The 25973-nt window shown below is 35.0% G+C and overlaps 1 protein-coding gene and 1 long non-coding RNA gene across 2 annotated transcripts in view; one reads left to right on the forward strand and one right to left on the reverse strand.

Moving 5' to 3' along the window:
- Positions 1 to 4115: 4115 nt before the first annotated feature.
- Positions 4116 to 17522, reverse strand: LOC138692933 (uncharacterized). Its single transcript, XR_011330165.1, has 3 exons — positions 17269 to 17522; positions 6027 to 6179; positions 4116 to 4659 (listed from the first exon to the last, which is right to left on the reverse strand). It is a non-coding gene; the product is annotated as an uncharacterized lncRNA (long non-coding RNA).
- A 240-nt stretch (positions 17523 to 17762) lies between these two features.
- Positions 17763 to 25973, forward strand: part of LOC138693148 (retinol dehydrogenase 13-like) — a 40522-nt gene continuing 32311 nt past the window's right edge. The window contains exons 1-2 of the mRNA XM_069816826.1: positions 17763 to 18067; positions 18271 to 18389. Coding sequence (XP_069672927.1) covers positions 17970 to 18067; positions 18271 to 18389 — 217 coding nt within the window. The 5' untranslated portion in view covers positions 17763 to 17969. The remainder of the gene's footprint in view (positions 18068 to 18270; positions 18390 to 25973) is intronic.

Below are 25973 nucleotides of genomic sequence, written 5' to 3' on the forward strand. Positions count from 1 at the left end.
TTTATTCTCTTTAAAATTTGGTATACTGCATAAATTCTTACTACATTTATAATAATTAGTAACTCACATCATACTCTACACAAACATATATACCTATATTAACCCATTTATGCCTGTAACTTTATTTTTGTCCAAATGTTGTGAATGTCTCACACAGTTTTTGTTTTTATTCATTTTTAATTGTAAATGAGCGAACACAGATGAATCTTTACATTTAGGCCCTTTTTCAGGGTGGGTCGTTAACGACCCAATGGGAAAATATGATATACATTTTTTCTTTCTTTTTATTTATATCTAAATTACTACATGTCACGACAGTAATTGTGAATATTATTTCTTTGTGTTATTGAAGTAACATTATTATTGATGTTTTACATGTAATATTTATAATTTTACAGTGCACAAGTAAATATTCACATAAAGTTTAGTCATAAAAATATGTGTAGTAAAATACACATTACCATGTTATGTATGAAACTCTCTGACGCACTTGTTATGAAGCGGAGCCGGGCTTGAAGGTTTGGAACAGCCTTTAGTAGTCTTGTTTTTGCAGACAGCACATCGGCGACATGGCTGACCAACCGCCAGCAAGTGTCCAGCATTGCGATGTGCTGGGCCTGCGACCATATTTCCCACATTCAGATGCTTTCTGGGCCCTGGTGAAGATACTGGTGTTCCATATTTCTGCATCATAGCAATTACAGTTGTCCGTCTGAATGACAAATTATCCAAGGAAATTCCTTTTGACCTTGCTGTTAACCATGCATTATTCATGGCGACACCAAACATCCACAAAAGAATTGGAACATACCATTTTTTCCCCTCTTATTCCAATTCTGTATGCTGCTATGTTTTGATCCATCTGATCAACACCTCCCATAAAACTATTGGTGAGGTTGATTGTGTAATGGCTATCCTCTTTTTGTCGTGGCTGAGTACCGATCTGCTGTTCCTATAGGGTGCACGCCAAACTCATTTGAAACAACTGTCAAAATATTCAGCTGGATGACTGTCTTTAGAAAGTGATAATGGATGACTTGACTGGACAGGATTATAAACTGATGGAACATTAGGGAGGGGCTGACTCTTCTTTCACTGCGGAATATATTTTGTATTCAGTACAGATCTTGAATTATAGCTTTTATCCCCTCTTGTTTTAGTTGTAGTCTCTACCTCAGCTTCTACTTCCAACAATACCATAGCCTCCAATGTAGACTCAGGGGAATCATTTTCATCATCTCTTGTTTCATTTGAAAACCTTACCTCAGCTTCTGCTTCCAACAATGTCCTCGTCAAGCAGTCTGGATTATTACATTCCTCATCTCCAGAATCCCCATCATTTTCTGGAGGTGCAATGTAAACATCAATTTCTCCAGGTATGTTCCTCATGTCTGTTGCTTCAAGTTCAGATATTATTTCATGAGTTTTCTGTCCCTTCCTATTATATCAAAACAAAAATAAACTATAACTAACGAAAAAGAATCATATAAACAGAAATATTACTAAGCGACGAAATGGTACCTCTCATTTTCCCACTGGGTCGTTAACGACCCACTCTAAAAAACTATTGTCATTGTTGCTATATTACTATAACTGTTACAATGCTATCAGGATATATCGTATTACTTACATTTTGATGTTTTAGATTCGTATTCAGAAGCTCGACAATGAGTCACACTCCAAGACAACAAACAGAAATTATTAGCTATGTGCTGCAGAATCCTAGTCAGTTATGCAAGCTGAGAGATAGTTTCAAATAAAATGTGAATGGTGCAGCACTAATCAAACACAGATGTTTATAACTCAAGACAACACTTTCAGTTACCAACTTAATTTATAGAAGTCACAATATAACACTACCGGCATATTTTATACAAATTATAATCACTGGGCCGTTAATGACCCAGTGGGCATAAATGGGTTAAGAGTGTTTTTACTTAGTTTTTTTTTAATAGTTTCATATTACTTCATCAAAATGTTTCTCTCATCAGGAGAAACGTATGACTTATGAAGCTGTTTTTAAACTAGGTTTATTAACTATTACTTCTTCAAAAAGTAAGTAATGGCCACCAAGGGCGCACCCACGGGGGGGGGGGGTCCATCGGGTCCGGATCCCCCCAAAGTTGTAACATTTTTACTGAATTTTTAAGCGTTGATAGCATATAATTCCGTTTACTCTAATTTCACCGAAATGATTCACGTCCATGTACAGTACGTAACACTTCTGATTTTTCCTGCTAGCCAAGTCCATCTAATGGCATCGTACTATAATCGTTGGTAGCTAGAGCACTCTGCTGCTGAAAACGTAGCTGAGTGCCATCAGCCAACAAAGAATGCACAATTCTGTACTCGCTGTGTTTCAACGATCACGTTGTCATCACTGCTTAGCAGATTGAGTTCAGTGTTGCCAAAGTATCTATCATTGATTATAATAAGTATTGGCGGTATTTGACTGGTCTGTGTTTGTTTTTCCAAGTATTTGTGTCTTGAAGAATTATTAATGTGAAGTTGTGAAAACTGTTATGTGATATATTAACTTAATAGTATTAGCACAAGTGCCCACAATGCAAAAATATAAAATTACCAGTTTTTTCAGCTCGGTTCCATCAAAGGTGGCTAAGTGCAATATTGAGACTGTACCTAACCTACAACATGATGCCAATATAGGTATTCTTGAACCGTCTGCATCGTCATCATCAATCCCAACATCGGTATTCCAACCTCTTGAGGTGCAAACAAAACACAGTATTTACAAAATGCACCGTTTTGTTTGTCTGAATAAGCTAACCACTTCCATTGTTGGCGCCATCTCTTTTGGAAACTGAGGTTTTTTTCTTTCTTTCCAACTGGTTTTACTGGGAACTTGAAATTCTCATTCGGCACCCAAATGGAATTTAGTGTCTCAAATTTCTCCCTTGATGAAAGTGCTCTGTTAACAAAAGAACTTATGTCTTTACCACTAGAGTCCACATTCAGTAATACCGATGTTTTTTTGTGTCTGATCAAGGAAGATGGGGTTGCTAGTGATTTTATAGTTCTGGCCAAGTTTTATTCTCAAGTAGATACTAATTTTTGTGTCCAAGGTGAGGAATTGGTATGTGAATTTGAACTCTGGAACAGATTTTGTAAAGGAAAACAGTACAAGTCAGTGTGGGAAATGTATATTGCATGTGAATATGATTTCTATCCTCATGTGAAAGAGCTGTTGAAGATTTTATTAACATTGCCAGTGTCCACAAGTACAAGTAAAAGGTCGTTTTCGACTCTTAAGAGATTAAAGTCATACCTGAGAAACACCATGGGAAATGATCGTCTAAATGGTCTTGCTTTGCAAAACATCCATCGTGATATCACAGTTTCTCCACAAGATGTTGTTACTGCACTAAAGATAAAGCCAAGAAGACTAGATTTTGTTTTGTAAAAAGAAATTGAAAGAGGTAAGTTTGTGTGTATGTGTGTGCATGCGTGCATTTATGTAACTTGACGTTCTTTTATTGGACCCCCCCCCCCCAAGAGAAATTCCTGGGTGCGCCCCTGATGGCCACTAACATAGACAAGAATGTACTACAGTGGCTTTTATTCTGTTTAAAATTTAGTACTTCATAAATTCTTACTACATTTATAATTAGTAACTCACATCATACTCTACACAAACATTTTCCGTATAACAGAAGCAAGCTTAGCATCATATTCCTTCTGTCGTAATCTCAACATCTGCTGTTTTTCCCTCACGGCAGCATTTTGAGGATCTATTTGTTGAACCTGATCGAAGTCTTCTTTAGCTTCATCAAACTTCTGAATCTCCATGTAAGCAACACCTCTTCGAAAATGAGCTTTGATGTTATTATTGTCTAATGCCAGTACTTTGTTGCACATTTCAATTGTGTAAGAATAATTTTTCAACTGAAGATGACAAGAGGCAATGTTGTTGCATAATGTGACACGTAATGATTTTATATTATCATTCAGTTCAGTTATAGCACCTTCTTCATAAATATTTGTAACTATTATTAGTGACTTCAGTGCCCTGCTAAACCTAAAAAATGCATCTCTGGTCCTTCCACACTTGTAAAGTTCAACTCCACGCATCTTATGGTACATGGCCCATTCATACTTATTGTCATCACTCCATTCAAATATATGAGGTTTATTGTTGATATCCTTCAAATGAACTTTACACATAACTCTTGGTTTCATATTAGTTTCAGCACTCGTAATGTTATTTGTGAAAGGCGAAAATGTCAACGTTACCACGCTTACTTCCATTTTTAACATATTTTGAACACATTTTTCAAGACTTCTATCTATATCTGTATCACTGTTGCCTATAGTTATTTCTCCAGTATATTCTGAACTCAAACAGACAGACATTTTTGCCTCTTGAATTTCATTTAATGTAATATTTTCTGCAGTTATACAGCTAATTTCTACATTGCATTTCGTGCCTTCTCTTGGTCTGTTGCCCCAGATACCGACAGTTATTATTTCTTTAGCGTAAGTGACATTTGGACCTTTAGTTGTTTTTGCATTGCCACTGTTATCCATCATTGTTTTGAATGTATAAGAGATCTAAACACTAATCTTTTTTGGTCATTTACCAAAATGTACATTTAATTAATCTTCATTTCACTATGCTAGTCCTTGTAGAAATATGTGTACCTGTGAAACAAACAGACATCTCAGTTAAGGAAAATAAATAAGATATTCTCTACTCTTTCTTCAACGCTACATATCACTTTATCATCTTCACTAAACTGAAAGTGATAAGCTATACTGCATAAGTTCATATATTTTTATTGAAAAAATATATGGCTATGAAAAGGTAGTATATGTACTGTATGCTGATTGTAGCCAATACATTCGATTGTAGTCATATAAAGTTGCATACTTTGTATAGTTAACTGCATATATTGCAATTTTTTCTTGGTTTCATAAAATAGCCTATCAATTTCTCTGAAAACCACAATACTGCAAGTCCTTACAAGTGTTTCTTATATCATGAGCTGCAATGAATATCAATGATTTCTTATAAGGCTTAAAATGACTCTGTTATAACTTATGCCATAAAAAGTAACACATTAAAATGTTAAAGTTTTTAAATTGGTTATATTTAACAATGCTATATCAACTATGTGGTTATCTAGCATTGATGAGATTGGGAATAATAAGATGGTATTTGGTGAGATGAATTGCTAGGGTATTACCTGATATTAACCTTACAATTGGAGGGAAAACTAAACCAGGTAATCAGCTCATGCAGGATTCAAACCAATGTCCTAACCCAGCCTCAACATGCTACTACCTGAGCTACACCTAACAAGACTTATCAACACGAATTGGAAAAATGGTTACCTGTCTTCTGTAAAGATATGACAGATTAGAATTCAATGAAAATGTTCCTCATTTTTTAAATTTTCAACTGCAGCTATTGATCTCTTACCAGGTCCTAAAAACCCTATTTCTTATTATTATGAAGCCTGCCAACAAGGTAAACTGAAGAATAATAACCGTCAATATTTCAGTTGCATTAATTCCCAATGATCTTCTAAAAATTATAGCAAAAGAAGAAAAGCTAAATAGACACAGTTATGAGCAAATACAGTTTGAATATTTCTATCAATGCAGGAAAGCTATGATAAGTTATTCATGACTAAAATACCTGCAAATTAAAATCACAACATAAAAACATTCTGGAAGCTTCCCTTCCTTTTCAGAAATAAATTTGAAACCCCAAACCAAAGTATAAAATGTTCTTATGATTCAATGACTAATTGTAATGAACCTGTTATGATCGAACTCTCTCCAGATTTTGAATTTTCAATCATTAAATCAATTGCAGAATGGACACAAATCCTGGTCCAGATAGAGTTCTCTTGAAATCTATTGAGAATCTAGTTGCTGCCTGTATCATTGCAGTAATTGGTAACAGAATGTTGAAAACAGGAGTAGTACCAAATGTCCTTAAAAAGCTAGAACAGCACTGCTGTTCGAAGTTGAGAATGAAAATGATTTGCTGAAGTAGATACCTATTACTAATGGGTTTACCACATACAATCCAATTCACAGTCTCCGGTGTTGCTTGGAAAGCATTAGCATGGCAGGGAGGCAGCACTCACCAATTGCATAGCTGGCGGCCTCCCCCATCTCTTGTAACAAGGAAAGTCTTGCAGGCGCCTTAGCTGTAAACAGTGTATATTATTCAGCCTCGTTTAGTTTCGTTTGCTGTATGATTGAGTACATGTTTATTCATTCTTATTGCATGTAGATTCGTTCACTATGTTATACACTAAGAAGTAACGAGTGTTTATGTTAAACTATGCAAGAACAGAGTCGTATGTGAAATGTCAGCTTCCTTTTATACAGAAATTTCTCGGTGCACATGTTCCCACTAAATCGACGATAAACAGATTACTAGAAAAATTTAAAGAGATTGGATTCGTGTTAAACATAAAGAAAACTAGAAAACCAGCATTCTAACCAAGGAAAAATGAGAGAGATAGGAGCGGCCTTAGAAAGAATTCCAAGAAAATTGTTGCCTCGTTTACTTAGCATTTCAGACTTGTGTGTCAGTAGCATCTGCTCACAGAGCTGTGCACAAACTCAAATTAAAACCTTATAAAATAACCGTGTGCATACTGTTTGCGCAACTTATCTGGGCAGCTAAAAGAGTGGGGAGCTTGGTGTAGCGAGGTTGCTTGTAGCGGTAGCGCGGTAGGAGAGGGAAGGAGAGGGGCAGCGAGAGAGCACTAGGGAACCCAAGTGCCTAGATAAATTGCACGGACAATAGACTGAAAAATTTGGATACTGTTGCTCGACGTCAATATTGTAGTCTGTACATGATGACACATCCTCCATTGTAAGAGAGGAATACACTAATCATGGACTGCATTTGAATTCTCGAGGCAAGGACTCGCTAACGCGTCTCATTGCTGACAGTCTTCAATGTGACCATGGCAAGTGTGACAATAAAATTCCTATTGTAATCCGTCATAGGGCTTGTCCTTGTTTTAGGGTAAATAAAAAAAGTCAAAATAACAACAATAATAATAATAATAATAATAAACAGAATCAACAAATCGTTATACAATCAACATTCAGTGTATTCCATCAGAATATAAGAAGTATAAGAAATAAGACTGATGAACTCCTTGCATCCTTAGTTTCCGAACATTTAAATCCGAATGTGCTATGTATTACCGAACACCATATGAAACAACAGGAAATATTGTCTCTCTCACCGGAAGGATATAAATTAGGTGCTAGTTACTGCAGACAAACTCTTGAGGATGGAGGCATGAGTGTATTTCTCAAATCTGACCTTAAATTCAAAAATATTGATCTTTCACATTTTTGCAAAGACAGGGATTTAGAAATTTGTGCTGTTGAATTAGAAAATAAAACATATAATTTCATTATAATATGTCTATATAGAGCACCATCCGGAGACTACGAAAATTTTATTCATTTATTGGAAAAGGCACTAGAATACTTACAGAAACTGAAACGTGAATGCATTATTTGCAGAGACATCAATGTCGATTATCTAACAGAAAGCAATAGGAAAGATCAACTAAATTCATTGCTAGCATCTTTCAATTTAATTTACACAGTAAACTTTCCGACCAGAATACAAGGGGATTCAGCTACTGCAATAGACAACATATTCATCGGAAAAGAAAAAATAGGTATATCTCAAACAACCCCAATAATTAATGGTCTTTCAGATCACGATGCTCAACTCCTAAGTATAAATATTAACACATCATCAAAAAAACCAACTAAAGTGAGATTCAGAAATATAAACAGGGAATCATTAAATGATTTTGAAATAAATCTTAAAAATGAAACATGGGAATCAGTATACAGTCAAAGTGATATGAACAGTAAATTCAACGAGTTTCATAAAACATTTCTAAATATTTTTGAATCCAGTTTTCCTGTAAAGTATAAAAATGAAACAATATGTAACAATAGATGGATTACACAAGGTATTAAAATTTCATGCAAAACCAAGAGATCATTATACATACAGAGCAGAAATAGTAATGATACAAACTTAAAACAACACTATAAAAATTATTCAAAAATATTACACAAAGTAATTCAAAAAGCTAAAGAATTACACTATAATACAACAATACAAAACTCTGATAATAAAATCAAAACAACTTGGAACATAATTAAAAAAGAAAGTGGACGATCAAAAAGTAAAGTAACAAACTATACCCTTATATCTAACAATACAAAAACGTCAGACCCAAATGAAATTGCAAACATATTTAACAAATATTTTCTTACAATAACAGATAACCTCAACATCCCCCAAGATAATGTAACTAACAGTTTAGATTCTTTAACACAATATTTTCCGACAAAATTCCCAAATATTCAAATATTTCCAACAAACAAACAAGAAATAATTGCAATTATTAAAAATCTAAAGTCAAAAAACTCCTCAGGGTATGATGAAATAACAAGAAAATATTAAAAGCGAGTTCACATATTATAGCTGGGCCATTAAGTTATTTATGTAACTATTCAATGTTCAATGGTATATTTCCCGAGAGATTAAAATATTCAGTGGTTATTCCTATCTTCAAAAAGGGAGAAACAACGTCTCCAGAAAATTACAGACCCATATCACTTCTACCAGTCTTCTCCAAAATCTTTGAAAAAGTAATGTATAAAAGATTATATCATCATCTAGAAAGATACAACATCTTAGTCCCAGAACAATTTGGATTTAGGAAAAATAAAGGCACAGAAAATGCAACATTTAGTCTAACTGACAAAATTCTGGAGGCAGTAAATAAAAAATTACAAGTTGGAGGGATTTTCTGTGATTTATCCAAAGCATTTGACTGTATAAATCATAAAATGCTGCTAGATAAATTAGATTATTATGGAATTAAAGGTGTTGCACACCAATGGTTTCACTCATATCTCATAGATAGGAAACAGAAAGTTGAAATCAATACAACTATGAAATCTACATCGACATGGGGAACTATTAATAATGGAATTCCTCAAGGATCAATATTAGGTCCCCTACTTTTTCTAGTGTTTATAAATGATCTTGCCCCCCTTATAAAAGATGTAGGTCATCCCATATTATTTGCAGATGACACAAGTATAGTAATTACAGCCAATAACTCCAACACATTCCAATCTTCAACAGAGGAAATTCTCTTCAAAATATGTGACTGGTTCTCAGTCAATAAATTAGTATTAAATTGTAACAAAACTAACATAATTCAATTTAAATCCTGTCCAAATTCAACGTCGCAAATTTCTAGCGCAATAATTAACAATAGATCCCTATTAGAAACAACAACAACCAAATTTCTTGGCTTAAAAATCGATAATGTATTAAATTGGAAAAATCATATTAAAGAAATTACCCCCAAACTAAATTCAGCTTGTTTTGCTATTAGATCTATGCAAAAGATAGTAAATATCAATACCTTAAAAACAATATACTTTGCATACTTCCACTCGGTAATGAGTTTTGGAATAATATTCTGGGGAAATTCCACAGATAGTAACAATATATTTCTATTACAAAAAAGAGTAATTAGAATAATAGTAGGTGCCAAATCTAGGGAATCATGTAGGACTATTTTCAAAAAACTACAAATAATGCCCATGGCTTGTCAGTATATCTTTTCATTAATAGTCTTCCTCTTATGTAATCGTGAAAACTTTGTAACTGATTCAACAGTTCATAGCATAAATACACGTCAAAAAAATTACTTTCATACTCCATCGGCAAGTCTATTGTGCTATCAAAAAGGAGTGCATTATATGGCAGTAAAAATTTTTAATAGCCTCCCTAACGATATAAAAAATGAAACTCAAAACATAAAATTATTTAGGGCCAAATTAAAGAAGTACCTAATTTCTCACGCCTTCTATTCTGTAGGTGAATTCATGACATTCAATAACACTTCATGAAATTGATACTAAAACTATGTGTTGTACTAGTAGACTATATTGTAAATCTCGTCTGTATATATTTCATCTAGACTGTGACTATAAATTAAGATTTTATAATAGTATTAAGTTTTTTGACTTGTTCCATATTCTAGCTGTAAGCATGTATGAATACCATGGAATGTTAATAAAATAAATACAATACAATACAATACAATACAATGAGATTGATCCTGGAATGAAGCTTGGCTGCATTTATCAGGTTATGTGAATTCACAGAACAATAGATATTGGAGTTCCGAAAATCTGCATCAGTTACATCAACAGCCTCTGCATGATGTGAAAACAGGAGTGTGGTGTGCAATTAGTGCAATACAAATTATTGGACCACTTTTTTTCCACAAAACCATAAATTCTGATAGGTATGTGAACAATATACTGCATCCCTTTTTCAGAGAATTAATATCTAACGAAAAGACCCATGGTTATTTCACGCAAGACAATATAATAACAAACCCCACCAGTTAGTCTATAGAAGAATTGATGACAGGATACTTGATTGACCTCCTTATTCCCCAGATCTAAATCCATGTGATTTCTATCTTTGGGGGGGGGGGGGTGTTAAAAGAAGAGCTGTACGCAAACAATCCCCATACACTCGAAGAATTGGAAGAAAATATATGGCTTATGATTTCAACAATTTTGGCAGCCGAAATTCGTCAAGTGCTTAATGGCGTGTTGAAAAGGTGCTAGGCTTTTCTAGCAGCAGCGGGACGTCATTTTGAGCACCTTCTGTAAATAAAGGTAGGCCTAAGCTTAATTTAGTCACATTACTTTTTAGTTTATGCACAACTCGGGGAGACAAGCCAGGCCGTGCTGTGGTAACTGTCCTAGGCGTATGCAGTAGACATGCCGTAAGAGATGTGGGCAGGCAGTTGCATCGTACATGATAAACACTGTATATGCTCAGTTGTACATAGGATAATAGTAAAATGTCAGGCAATACATCCAATTAAATTAATACCAAAAAGGATTTGTTATGACCCCAGGCACTTTTGTGAATCTTAGTATAGTAGGCTCTGAAGTCTGATTATTGTAATGAGGATTTGTTATGACACCAGACAAGAAAGCACAAAACATACATTTAACGAACTAAATGTAATTATGAAGAATGGAGACAAGAGTTGCCTGCCATCACATTCCACTTCTTCCACTGTTAGATAGCTTATGACACGACATACACCACAGAGGAAAACATTTGCAAACGAAATGATACTAAACATGAGAAATGTTACTACATGTGTGTAGTATTATGTGATAGGTTAGGTTAGATTAGTTGTGTAGTATTATGTGAGAGGTTATGTTAGATTAGGTGTGTTTGTGAAACTTGGACTCTCACTTTGAGAGAGGAACAGAGATTAAGGGTGTTTGAGAATAAGGTGCTTGAGAAAGTATTTGAGGGTAAGAGGGATAAAGTTGCAGGAGAATGGAGAAAGTTACACAACGTAGAACTGCACGCATTGTATTCTTCACCTGACATAATTAGGAACATTAAATCCATAAGTTTGAGATTGGCAGGGCAAGTAGCACGTATTGCCGAATCCAAAAATGCATACAGAGTGTTAGTTGGAAGGCTGGAGGGAAAAAGACCTTTGGGGAGGCCGAAACATGGATGGAAGGGTAATATTAAAATGGATTTGAGGGAGGTGAGATATGATGATAGAGACTGGATTAATCTTGCACAGGATTGGGACCGATGGTGGGCTTATGTGAGGATGGCAATGGCCTGCGGGTTCCTTAAAAGCCATTTGTAAGTAAGTAAGTACCTATTATATGAAAAGTATTGGCGACACTGAAAAGCCTGTCGGATTCAGGAAATATGGTCATATTTTTCATTCAGCACCTGTGGACTGTGGAAGGAAAACTAATATTCTTCCCATGCTTCCAGCCTTCTCTCTGTCAGTTCTGCAGCCCTGCTCTAGCCTAATTCCAATTTCATAAATTGGCACTCCGTAACACTTTTTGACTCTTTTTACCCAGAATAAATGTTACGAGGGTCGACATTTAATTATTTTCAAATGTACATTTTTTTACATATAAATATATTGCAATCGTTTACATCCCATTAGATATGTAATGCATTTAATTCGAATTTGTTGGTTAAGTTTAGTGTTATAATTCGGAAATACTTTCATCATTTTCTCCATGAGCATGTTTCTTGTAATCCACCATTTAGTTGTGGATGGATCGCGAAGACGACGAATTTGATATATAACTAAAGTATGTACCGGTACGTAATTATTTGGGGCGGGTTAGGTGGGCATTCAGTTTTTCCAGTGATCACAACTAATTTCCACTACTTCATACTATAAATCCTAGGCATTTGCAAGGTATTTTAACAATTCATTTTCTCTAGTGCCAGGGACATAGGCCTAATGTAAATAACCTTCATACGGTACTATCTTTGGTGAAGGTTACTTATGTCCCAATGACTATAGGAACTTGATAAAATACCTTGAATTTATTACTACTGATTAGTAGAAATTGATGTGATCACTGGGAGAGCTATAAGCCCATCCAATTCGCCAGGGGCGGTTATTCAGGTGAAGTGCCACTTCATCTATTTACATGTAAAACACAATTTTATCTCATAAATAATTAATTCTAGTTATTACTGATACCGTTATTTCTAAAATAAAAAGAAAAAAATGTTTTCTTTTCAGTCGTTATAAACAGTGTTCAGTTATATAAATAGTACCTGTAACTATTCGCTGAATAGAATAATGTCAAACTGTTACAAGCGCCGAGCAGTGTCTATTGGAACTTACAATACTGTAGAGGTGAAATTATTTGGGTTCACTTTCTCATACAGCACTTGGTTTCCATGGTAACATGATGTCACGCACTAAAGAAAGATTGTATGAGTGAAGTGCGTTTCTGAGTCTTTCAGTTGCGGAGAACTGTCAGACTTGTTGTAGGTGGAGTAACCAGTATACAGATCTAAGGGTTGAAGCTAGTCTCCAAGATCGGGGGCTATTGTTTAAGGGCTGTGAAATTTTACAGTATGTACTACCTGACTCGAGAATAGTATCCTCATTCCTTGTTTCCAAGCAGCCATCCCTGCAGCGGTAAATTAGCTGGCTCTATGTTATTTTATCAGGAATACACCCCACATACATTCACAAAGTTTAAAAGTTGTTTTCCGCAGCGTGTATTATTTTTTCTCATGAGCTCATTACCTTGCCAGTTTTGTTCCAACTCTTGTATTTGAAAGTTTAACGCGCGCGTAAATGTACACATGTAGTTTAATATTGTGTACGTATATAATAACTTATTATTTAATGTATTTACAATATATTAATGATAAATGTATATAGCCTAGTGTATTAATCTTACATCATAGTGTATATTATATGTTTAATACTATTATACAAATACTTAGGTACCGGTACATAGAAAATGATAAATGATTGCAAAATATGCATCCCGAAAATAACACGGTTTTTAATTTACTAGAAATGCAGTTTTGTAGACATAATTATGATGATAAAAAATATGTTTTAAATTCTGGACGACCTACAGTTCCATTTGTTGTTTTAAAAAGTGCTAAGAAAATAAAGAAATTGTATAAAATAACTTTTAAAAAATCTTCCGATGAAAGAAGCTTTTCTGTTTGAAAAGATTGAAAATTTCACTCTGAATGCTACATCACAGGAGAGACTTTCATCACAGTCTAATATATACAGTCACGAAGCTCAATACTTACTAAATATGCAAACATAGATAGTTGCTCACCACCAGAATCGCTACTATTGCCTCGTCACAGACTCTTTCCCTAGCAGACGATAAAATGTATTGTACTTTCGATATTGTGTTCTTTTGAAAAAATTAACACCTTCCTTCCACTATTGAAATATGAAATACATAAGATTATATATTGTGACAGCCAGGAGTCGATCACGGGTCCCACAGAGGGCGGGCGCGCGAGAAGATTATGGCGCGGCGTGGCAACATGAACTGCAGGAGACGGACGTAAGGGGACGTCTGCATGCGCGAAGCAAGGGGGAGGCAAAGCTATAGGTGCTTCGTTGTATGAGGTGAAGGGGGAAACGAAACCTCTCGAACAGAATCATCCAGAAACAGAAGCCGTGATAAACAGGTGGAAAGCACTCGATGTAGTAACTTCTAGAACTATGGTTTAGTGATAAATAGGAGATGCGAAGCAGGAGCAAGCAGTAGTTGCTAGTATTGGACAGCGAGTGAACCAGCAGCACCCAGGAGTCTAGTGTTCGACATGTGAGTGAACTTGAGCAGCATCCAGGCGGAAGCAATGCAGTTGGAAGGCTTGAGTTCGAGTGCAGTGGACTGTCTCTAGAAGCCTTGAGTTCGATATACTGTGAACTTGAATGAATGAGCTAGAGGAACTAGCCAAGGCAACGAACTGTGAACTGAGAACTGACAGTTCTGTTTTGTAAATAGTGCTTTGTGAACATTAGTTGAGATTAGCAGTACATTGTTGTTCTCAATAATCCAAGTGAATTGTCATTGTCGTCTGTGGAGTACAATAACGAATACTGTGTTGATGTGTGGAGTGAAATACCCATTGTTGACGGGAGTGTTTAAATTCAGTATAGAAAGTGATTATTATTGTTGCAAATAAAAGCAACATCATTGTTTGAATTTAAAAAGTTACAATATCGTCGCCTGAATGCAAGAACTAGGTAACTTGATTTTTCATATTTTGTGACATTGCCTATTTACTTATTTATTGCACTAAGGAATATGTCTCGTTTTCTTTTACCTATTTGTTATATTGGAAAATAGATGTCGCTGGTATCGTTCGATTAGTTATATAGATCCTGGATTACATTTTGTGCGATTTTTGCTATGCTATAAAAGAGGTAACTAAAAAACACAAATTTCGAGTTACCTAGTTCTTGCATTCACGTGACGATATTATTTTCATAAAATATATATTATATTCTATAAATTCACCTTCCTGGATCTTTCAGAAGAAGGATAACTCTAACCTATTTTTCTTACAATTTATAGTACTACAAACGTCTCCTTGTCCCATATTATTATTATTCAAATTATTGTATTTTAGCCATTTACAGTTATTACAACCGATAACGAACATTTCACAGTTTACATAGCTTTTCACAAAATTGCGAAATACGGCACAGTCAATGCCTTTTCGATCTAGACCAGGCCATAATGTTTGTTCAGGTTTTCTATTTCAGTGTATGGAGCTGAGTGAAATATTATAACTTTATTGCGTATCATTGCTAAGCTTTATTTAGTGTAATGTGTCCATAAGTTCCGTTTACTTCTTGTTGCATAATATGTTGCAGAAATAATTACAAAACTGTGTTATTTTAATGTGAAGAGAATTTTTCATGTTAACATAATCTGTTCGCGTCAACGTTTTAAGTTTAGAATTGAAGCTATTTTGAGGTTTAATAAAAAAGAATTTATATTGTGATTTCAATTTAGCACATCTACCTTCCTTAACTTTAGACAAAACATTTACCATACCACTCCTATGAAATTAGTGTATGTACAATTGTGTTACTTCGTCTCTTAAGTAGTAGTACTCAATTGTAATATTAAAAATATTTAATTTAATTATAATGTATGATTGCAATTTAGGAATATAAGTTAAATATAGTAAACACAACCTATAAATTTCATATGAATGGCAAGGCATTGGAGATCACTAAATTTAGACAGAAAGGGGCAACTGGTACAGTAAACATAACCTATAATTTCAACATATCTAAATATCCGTTGGTGCAATTGAAAATTATTGAATCGTGCATAAATGAATGTACAAGAATTTCGCAATATTTAATCGAAATAAAGGCAGGTATTACACATACGAACAACGTAATTTTCACACCATAAATAATATTACACCTTAACTCGCAAGTGAATTTTGTCTGAAGTGTCTCATAATCATTGTTTTAAATTTTATTAATGGAATTACACTACATTTTAGAGAAACATATGTTACTGTTTATGCATTCCAACTAATTTATATGGTTGAAACGCCGCCCTTCGTAATTGGGTTAAGCGAGTTACATGGTCTGCCTTACGGCCTGTATTAGATCATGATGACTGTGGCACAGTCTATTGTTCCTAGTACTCATAGCGATCCAAGCGGCTAGCAACTATCGCGAGAATGCAATAAATCATCCCAAGCTTCGTAACTGTATATACTAGACTGTGCTTTCATCATTAGCCCTATAGGTTTGCATAGAGATATACTGTCCACTCTCAGTTAAACAGAGACATCGACAGGTTTGCTGCTTTAATTTTTTTATTTTAGTAAGTTATTTTACGACGCTTTATCAACATCTTAGGTTATTTAGCATCTGAATGAGATGAAGGTGATAATGCCAGTGAAATGAGTCCTGGGTCCAACACCGAATGTTACCCAGCATTTGCTCATATTAGGTGAGGGAAAACCCCGGAAAAAACCTCAACCAGGTTGCTTGCCCCAACTGGGAATCGAACTCGGGCCACCTGGTTTCGCGGCTAGACGCGCTAACCGTTACTCCACAGGTGTGGACTGCTGCTTTAATCAATCAATCTTCTTAATGTATCCAGCAATTTGCTGACAACATAAAGCCCACTATACTCTATTCAGTTGTTGTTTTTCACGAGAAATGATCGGTGTTCATTATAGATTGACTTGGGAGTCCTGAAATAAATTATTTTCCTCTTTGCATGTGTTCTAGAACTATCAAAATTGTACGTAGTTTACGAATAGTAGGCCTATTCATATATTGGTAAAACTGTTCATGCATTTGTGTATGTGAACAGCACTTTATCTATTTCTTTACGGCGAGCCGCTACTGCAATCAGCCCTAAATACGTACCTTACTTATACACGAAAATCGTAGTGCGTAAATGAAGAATACGGCCATATTTCGTTAATGTTACAATGGGTTTCAGTGTCGCCAACATTGTAATAATACTACACATCTAATCAAACCTAACCTCTCTCATAATACTACATACCTAATCTAACCTAACCTATCACATAATACACACCTAATCTAACCTATGCAAGAAGCCTACCATCAACCTTACGAAAAGACACTTTTCTGTGCAAAAGATTGGAATTTTGGAGGAACAGGGAAAGGAAAGTAACCGTGTTCTGAACGCGCACTTCATTCGTTATCAAATATGATGAATATATACCCAGACAACGAAGACTCAAGCATACATCGGTAAAATACCGTGGTAGTCTTGTACTATTCCCTAACTTAACTTCCTTAACGTGGTAAACAGGAGACTAGTGCTTATTACCCCAATTTTAACACCAACCTTTTTTAAATGCTGTAAATTTTAGATTGCCCCTCAGCATATCACCTCATACATTAAATATATACAATCATCCGTGAATTAACACATCCAAGCATTATTCATTTCAGAATAGTTTGCCCTTTCAACACAACACATATAAACATACACACACGACAACAACGTAATAATATAATTTTAGGTCTTGCAATGTAACTTCTTTATAAAGTGCCATAACCACAGTAGGCAGTGGCCATAACACAACAGCAAGGTTGCCAATATAAATATATAAATGCGCCTAAATTCATTATACAATAAACTATGAGATAACTCATTTGATGTCATGAATGCTGTAGGGGTTTCTAGTTAGAAATAGGAACACTATGCATAATTATAAAACTAAAACTTTTGCAAATTATTCCAGAATATTTTAATTACGAACATCATACTACTGGCAAAGATTGGCTGTACTGAATTAAATTGCAGAGCCATCTGTTGCTCTAGCGACGCCGCTGTAATATCATCGTAATTCCATTGTTTCATTTCCGCCCGATTTGAACACCTAATTTAGTCCAATCAAAGTTAATTAGGAATACCTATATACACCCATCTCATTGCTGAAGAAACAGGACACGAATAATTTGTGTGATTTTTATTGAGGATGTATACGTTCGACAAGTAGGCCCAAGGAAACAACGCTGCTCTTTTCTGAAGTGTATATACAAATGTATAAAATGGAACATTCTATGCTATCAGATCCCTTCAAAGATAGTTGGTGGCCTTACATCATTGCTTTTATTGTTGGTCTTGTAGCCTGCTTAAAGTGAGTTTTCTCATTATTATTATTATTATTATTATTATTATTATTATTATTATTATTGTTGTTGTTGTTGTTGTTGTTGTTGTTGTTGTTATTATTATTATTATTATTATTATTATTATTATTATTATTATTATTATTATTATTACACTGTAGCAAAATGTCTATAGATAATGTATTACTGTTTTCTTATTTCTTTTATACAGAAATTATATGAGTGGACGACCTTGTCCATCCACACAAAGAATTGATGGAAAGAAAGTTATAGTGACCGGAGCGTCTAGCGGAATTGGATATGAAACAGCTCTTGAACTTGCAAGAAGAGGTATTTAAGTATAAGAAATAATATGTTCTTATTTCCAATGGTTCCTTTCCTACATTTTGGGGATAGAACATCATCATATTATTATACACCATTAGCCAATTAATGAGAGAATACAGGGAATTACAAATGATTCATCAGATTTTAAGTCATATATTTGCGAAAACTCTGGATGCAATATGTTTGTGCTAATCATGAATCGAAAGAAAAACTCTGAAAGTTTACTTTTCTATTGTAACACTGGCGCGTATAGACCGTTGCTTACGAGATTATACAAGCTGGCACATAGCACTTGAAATACGGGTCTAAAGTTGGGCGCGTTTCCGAACAGGGACAGTGGCATTTCCCCTAAGGTTAGAGCTCAGTTTAGGTGTGTGTGTATTGATAAAAAAAAATGTCATATAAACATGCGTCCTATTCTCAATATTTTCTAGCGCCTAATTTTCGTTTAATACACACACACCTAAACTGGGCTCTAACCTTAGAGGAAATGCCTCTACCCCTGTTTGGAAGCGCGCCCCTAAAGTTTTTTTTTTTCACATTCAGCAATTTATGATAAAGTACCAAAAAATATGTTTTCTGCCTTATCATATTTAGTGTAAAAATTCAAATAATAAGGCACAATTATTGTTCATGTCCAGCTGTCAATACAATTGGGCACAGAGTCATTAATGTAGATGTTAGGAAGTCGGAGGTTGTGAAAAAGTGCATGTTATTCACTTAAAAAAGATTTTGGCGTTCTGTGCTTCTTGTAGAAGTTTGCATTGTATTGGCCAAGACGCTTGATGAATGGATTTTCACTAGAATTTGCACTGTTATAAAACTTCTTAACTTGTTCACGTAATGAGTCTTTCAGAAATGTCATGTCCAAATCAAAGTGTATTTGTGCATTAGTTGTGTACCAGTCCGAATTATGTATTATTCGGAGCATTTTATTTTGGACAATTTGAAGAGTTTGAAACACTGTTTTTAGAATAGGCCTATAACACCAAGCTGGGGCAACGTAAGTTAGGATCGGTAAAATCAGCATTTTGTAGTGGATAACTTTTCTTCTTACAAGAGAAGTACCCCAGCTCGAACGGGTAAAACTGAGTGTAAATGCGTTTAAAATACAGAGCTGTGTTTGTTCTACCACCCATCAAGGTTATTTATCTGTAAAACTCCGAAGTCGTATACAATCAATGATTGAAGAATAACGAATCTAATGACTAGAGAAGCGCAAATCGCTGAAGAAACAACACCGTGTAACAGACAGTTATGACGAGGAGATCCACAAAATACATAAATGAGGTATTATGTGGCAAGAAGCTACACTACATTTGCTTTAAATAATATACGAGTATAGGGTATTTCAAAAGTCAGTTCAAACATTATACCACTATAAATATTATAATATGAGATAAGGAAAAAACAAGAACATCACAGTGTTGGACAAACAACGGGGTTTATAAAACATTGGGAAGATGTTCGCCGTTCTCTTGTTCAACGTACAGCTTTCTTTCTGCGACACCATGTACAGCATTTTACAGATAATGTCTTGGAATATTGGCAATTTCTTGCGAGATGGCATCTTTCAGTTGCAGTAGGGTTGTTGGATGTATCAGGAAAACTCGTTCTTTAAGGTAACCCCACAACCAAAAGTCGGCCGGATTGAAATCTGGAGATCGCGGAGGCCACATTGTTGGAAAGTGCCTACTGATGACTTTGGTTGGAATATTTATAATATTTATAGCGATTTAATATCTGAACTGACTTTTGAAATATCCTATATATTAACATATGCAGTGCGTACCTGTCCATATATCCCGAACTAGAAGACGCTGTGTTGTGGTACGTTCTTTCCTTATTCGTCACAGTGTGCAAATCTGGAGTTTCAATGAAGTGATTAAAACACAACGGAATGGAACGGTATGTACACTTGACAAGGGCAACATGTGAACATGCTACATCATCTTCGGTGTATCTGCACTGCAATAGTTCAGTATTACAATCCATAATGATCACACTATCAAATGATGCAACAGGAATATCAGCTTCGTAACCAGATCTTCGCCACGAAATATTAACATGGATCTGTACCTCGGTGCAGAAAGTTGGTTGTAGATGGCAGAGTGAAGGCGGATGATGAAATATCGATAATGTAACGTGACCTGCAGTTTGTCAATTTGTAACCGTACAAAATCAACAATTCTGCACTGCAGTTTGTACCATCTGAAAAAATATATACACCTGGAGGTTGGCAGTATTTGGTTGTCTTTGATGGCAGCATCTGTAACGTAGTATCCTTGTTGGGGAAACATTCTTCTATCAGTTCTATCTTTGTGTCCTGACCAGAAATCACAAAGTAATAGACCTTTTTTCACAAACATGTTCACCGAGGACCGAATGTAAAAAGCTTATCGTGTGCTCTTTGATCATATTTTCATTTTTACTCGCTTCAACATGGATGTTCCGTGGACAAATTGCTGCTAGTTTCTTTGCAAACTGTGGACCAAACATCCCTTGTTTCCTGCAAATGTAAAGCTTGCTCGCTAATCTATCATCCATGGACATTGCCACATCTATTATGTAACTGTGTGTGGAGCTATAAAAAGACTGTACCACACGAGCTGTTGATTTTTCACCTCTGTGCGATAGTGTTTAAGAAGACGATATTTCATTAAAAAATTGGTTCTGATCATTATTCCACACGCGTTGCTTAACTATGTTTTTGTCTTTAATGAACATGTTCACATCTACCACAAATGTTTCTGCTTTGTGCCTAATGTAGTGATATGCCTGGACGAAATGTTATATTCTTCTCTGAAGCCACTGGCGAAATGCAAAGAAGCTTTAAATTGTCCAGAGCAACTACTGCAGCAGCTTCCAGAGCCCACGCTTCAATGTGCCAGTAGTTGACTACTGATCATAGTCTCTGGCTCTGTCAAACTGTGCTCTTACAGTCTCTTTTACAGCCTTCAGATTTGATGTTTTGTTTCCCTTGAAGTGGCCCCGGTCTTGCATTTTGCACGTCACATAATCTAAAATTACCTTGCAGTTGGATTTGAAATGAATGCAGCTGTAACTGTTCATTAGTTTCCTGTAAGAATTGTAACCGCGATTAAAATAATCATAAATATTATCCAATGTTAGATCATCAAAACACTGTAGCACACTAGGTCGTGGTATTTTTTAGAGTGAAAGTAAGTATTCACTTTGAGTTGCAGTTCCTTTATTTGCTGGAGAGGACGTTCCAGAACTGTTGGAACTCTCATACCCATGTGCTGTTTCTTCTCCGCCATTAGACTCACAATCACTATTCCTATCCAATATGTCGGTATCTACTTCTGATAATTCCCGATAGTATGTTTGCATTATAATATCATTTAACATGCATGGAAACGGCTCATCCTCACTCCAATTACATCCTCATTACCCGGTATGTAAGTTCGACGTACCTTTTCGCGCAGCAGGTAAACAATGTTCACAGGATTAATTGACTTCAGCCTACTCATGTCTGCCGTTAGTATGTGCACTAAACTATTGAACACCGCAATGGTCTCGCTCGTACTCTCTGCACAGCTACGACTTAGTGAGGCTAGTACGCTATCCTTCAGATGGCGATAGCGGCAGCACACGTAGTTTTACAGACGAATGGCATTGATAGCTATTCGAACAGGTACAACATTATATTTTAAACGCGTTTCCATTCGGTTTTAGCCGTTCGAGCTGGGGTACTTCCCTTGTTAGACTGAGAACAGGAGATTTGAACAGAGGGTAAAGATGAGATATTCTAAGACTCTCTTAGTTTGAATAATTTCAAGGAAAAATTGTTCCGGGGCCGGTTATCGATCTCGAGACCCTTCGCTTAGCGCGCGAACGCTCTACCGACTGAGCTACCCCAGGAACTATACACGACACCGTCACAATTTTTCCTTTGTATTCACACAACTCAAATGAGCTGACAAGTCGCCAGAACTCAACTATGAATGCACACAAATACTGTGTGACTTAAATTGCTCTTAGTTGTTACAGATTTATGTGCTTGTGCCATAACTATTTGTTATCAAGAGTAATACCAAGATATTTTACATGGTCACTATATTGAATTTCTTGATTACATATTTTTATTTTATCACGAGGTCTTTTTAAACGCCTGAAGAAAATTACTGACTGACATTTTTCTGAATTTAAATAAATACGCTATTCTTTAAACCATTCCTCTAATAGAAGTAGGTGGTTTTGAACCGCAGAGACAGCTTATTGAGGACTGAATTCAACACTATATATAACTGTGTCATCAGCATACAAAAGTGTTTTAGTTTTGAAAGTAGTCGGAATGTCTGAAGTGTAGAGACAGTACAATACAGGAACAAGTATAGAGCCTTGTGGAACTCCAGCTTCTGCTATATAAGTGGAAGATAGTTAACCATCTATGAGGACTTGAAAAGATCTCTTTTCTAAGTAGCTAGCTAGAAGGTAAGTTAATGAGCAAGGCGAAATTTATTAAGTTTATACAGCAGTCTTAAATGCCAAACTTTATCAAATGCTTTTGAAACATCCAAAAAGATGACTGCCGTGTAGAATTTGTTGTTGAAGCCTTTGGTTATATCTTCTACAAGAGAGACTACATTATGAGTTACTGATCTTCCTTTTTGAAAAGCTGTTTGCCAAGAAGGAATAATGGTATCTGTATAAGGCAACGTTCGTTTGAGAATGATCCGTTCTAATAATTTTCCATGTGTATTCAAAAGACATACTGGTCTTCTATTTTGACAATGCATAGAGTTCTTGTTCTGTTTAGGAATTGTAATGATTTGTGAATGTTTCCAAGATGAGGGAAAATATTGAGTTTTCAATGCCGAGTTGAACAACTTATTAATATGGCATATAGCTTTCTTTTGTAGATTTTTTAGAGCTAAGTTACTAATTTTGTCTGGTCCTGGAGATTTTGAAGATTTTAAAGTCTTAATAATTTTTTTAACTTCTGAAGGGGTTGTATGAGGAATAGTACTTGCATCATGAACTTTTAAATCTCTATTAATATTTTCAATCATATCTTGATTTGAGATCATGTAGTTTGGGTCAGCAATTGGTTCGCTAAAATGATCCTTAAGATATTCAGCAATTGCTTCAGCTTTATCTCGTGGATTGTATTTGATGCCATTTGTAGTATGTATGGGTTGCTGTTTATTGATGTTGGTAGATGAAGTGAGTCTTTTTGTTATTTTCCAGATAGTATTTAAAGATGCAGCATCCTTGACATCGGCTTCAAATTGATCTATTTTCAGTTCAAAAGCTCTTCTGTGCAATTTGTTTTTTAAATTTTTATAGATATTTTTGTCAATTTCATTTCTAGTTTTTTGCCACTTTTTCTTAGCTAAGCATTTCTGTTTGCAAAGAGTTTGAATTTCTTGGTTCTTTGTTGTGTCTGGGTTCTTATTGTATGCAGTTTTTGCGATTTTGATAGCACTGCTAATTGTAGAGGTGTAGATTTGTATAGCTTTATCTAAGTCCTCTCTTGATTTAATGATAACATTGCCTGGCACGGAAGAGTTTACGAGTTCCCTGAAGAATTTCAAATCGACTATTTCTCTTGTGTCATTTTTTAATATACATAGAAGAAGCTGGAATGTGATCTAGAACTAGAATGACTGGATCATGATTTGAAGACAGAGCAGGAACTGTTTCAATATATAGAGGTGTGATAGTAGTATTGACAAGGGCAATGTCTAATGTCATATGAAGGAGCTATTATATTATATTTATGTAGGGAAGCGTGTGCTTCAAGTTCTTTTTTCTCAGAGTAATTCTTGAGTTACATTTTGGGTTTTTACAATTAAAGTCACCAGCATGCATGTAGTTTTTTGACATTTCATGAAGCAAATCTAGATCATTGTCTAGAAGTTTCAAATTTGGACAGTAATAGATAGTACCTAATTGCAAGTTTTAGATGTTTATTGGAATTTCTATGAATGTAACTTCAAGATTTGTAAAGTTAGGTGTAGGTAGGCCTATATTTCGGTGATATAAAGTTGATTTAACACTTTAACAGCTATAGCAGTTCCACCATAACGTTCTCGAGGTCCATCTGTGCGATATATTGTATAATTTCGGATTGTGAAACTTTGGTTGGCTGTTAGATGTGTCTCATTAATTAAAAATATATCTATGTCAAACTCTTCAAGGAAATCAGTTAGAATATCATAATCTCTTCTTACACTATCTGCATTCCAATAGGCTAGTTTCAGAGGTTTATTTACTGCCATTTCTAAGATCAAGGATATGTATAAGACCTTCAATTAGTATTCCGATTTTTTTCAAAGTATTATTTTCTGATTTGATTTTTGACATTATACTTTTAAACTTCTGGATATAATTCCTAATATTTTTTGTAAAGTTCCAAATGTCTTACAAGTCTTCCATTGTTGATGAATTGTCCCTCTGTTTGTTAAGCGTATCCTGATTGTGATTACTGTAGGGAGTTGGATTCCTATTTGGAAGACGCGGGAAATCTTGGTTTCTAAGAGTAAAATTATTAATGCTCTGTTCTCTTTTGTTTTGTATTCCCTGAGTATATTTGATGAATTTTGGATAGTTCTTGAAATGAGCTGTATGTTGAGCATTGCAATTTGCGTATTTGGGTATTCTTCAGAGACTGCATCACAGTTATATGTAAAATGTGCATTACCACATTTCACACATTTTGGTTGGACGAAACAAGTGACAACTTTGTGTCCAAAACCTTGGCACCTGAAACATTGGATTAGGCCTTGTAAACTTTTATAATCTTCAATGTTTAGTTTCAGATTAAAAAGCCCTGTTAGAGTATGGATGTCAGGGGTTCCTGGAGTTTGAAATGTTGTAACAATCCATACTGGTATAGGCAGGGACACTAATTCTCCAGAAATGTCATCTATTATATTTTTCTTCATTTGTTTGACACTTTAGACCGAAAGTTTTTTCAAAACAAGTTCATTTAGAATTGTATCACTTGACGTTTCTACAGGTAGACCTTTCATAACTACTTTCTGAACTTTAACTTGTCCATTAGGGAAGGTGTAGAATTCATAACTTCTAGCTTTCAAGTAATTATGTCATTATAATCGTCATTATTAGCAGCAAAGATTTTTAAGCTCTGTGGGCAGTATTGTGCATTGATTTCTTCTCGTAGAAATTGTTTTAGTTGTTTTGCAAAATTAAAATAATTCACTTTGGTCAATAAGATGATTGGTGGTGGTTTCTTAGGTTTGGGTTGAGAATTGTGTTTTTTGAAACTACATATGTTGTGGGATTAATATTTGATGGAGTTGTATACGCAGGGTGTAGTGTTACTGATGGTATTATAACAGTCGGTGGGCATGGCAGTAGGTATTTGAAATTTGTTATGAGTTCGGATAGGTTTAGGATTCTTCATTGATGTTGCTATTTGTTTAGCAACATTTGTTTCTAATGTTTTCTTAGCTGGTGTGTATTTATTTGTTAATTTTCTGATTTTCATTTGTTTGATTGTTGAGTCATTGGAAAGAATAGATGGGTTCAGAACAAAATTAACATTATCAGTATTAGGCAGATTACTAATCTCCATATTTTCTGAATCACAATTAA

The sequence above is a fragment of the Periplaneta americana genome, chromosome 17 (assembly GCF_040183065.1).
Source record: "Periplaneta americana isolate PAMFEO1 chromosome 17, P.americana_PAMFEO1_priV1, whole genome shotgun sequence".
In the NCBI taxonomy this organism is placed as follows: domain Eukaryota; kingdom Metazoa; phylum Arthropoda; class Insecta; order Blattodea; family Blattidae; genus Periplaneta; species Periplaneta americana.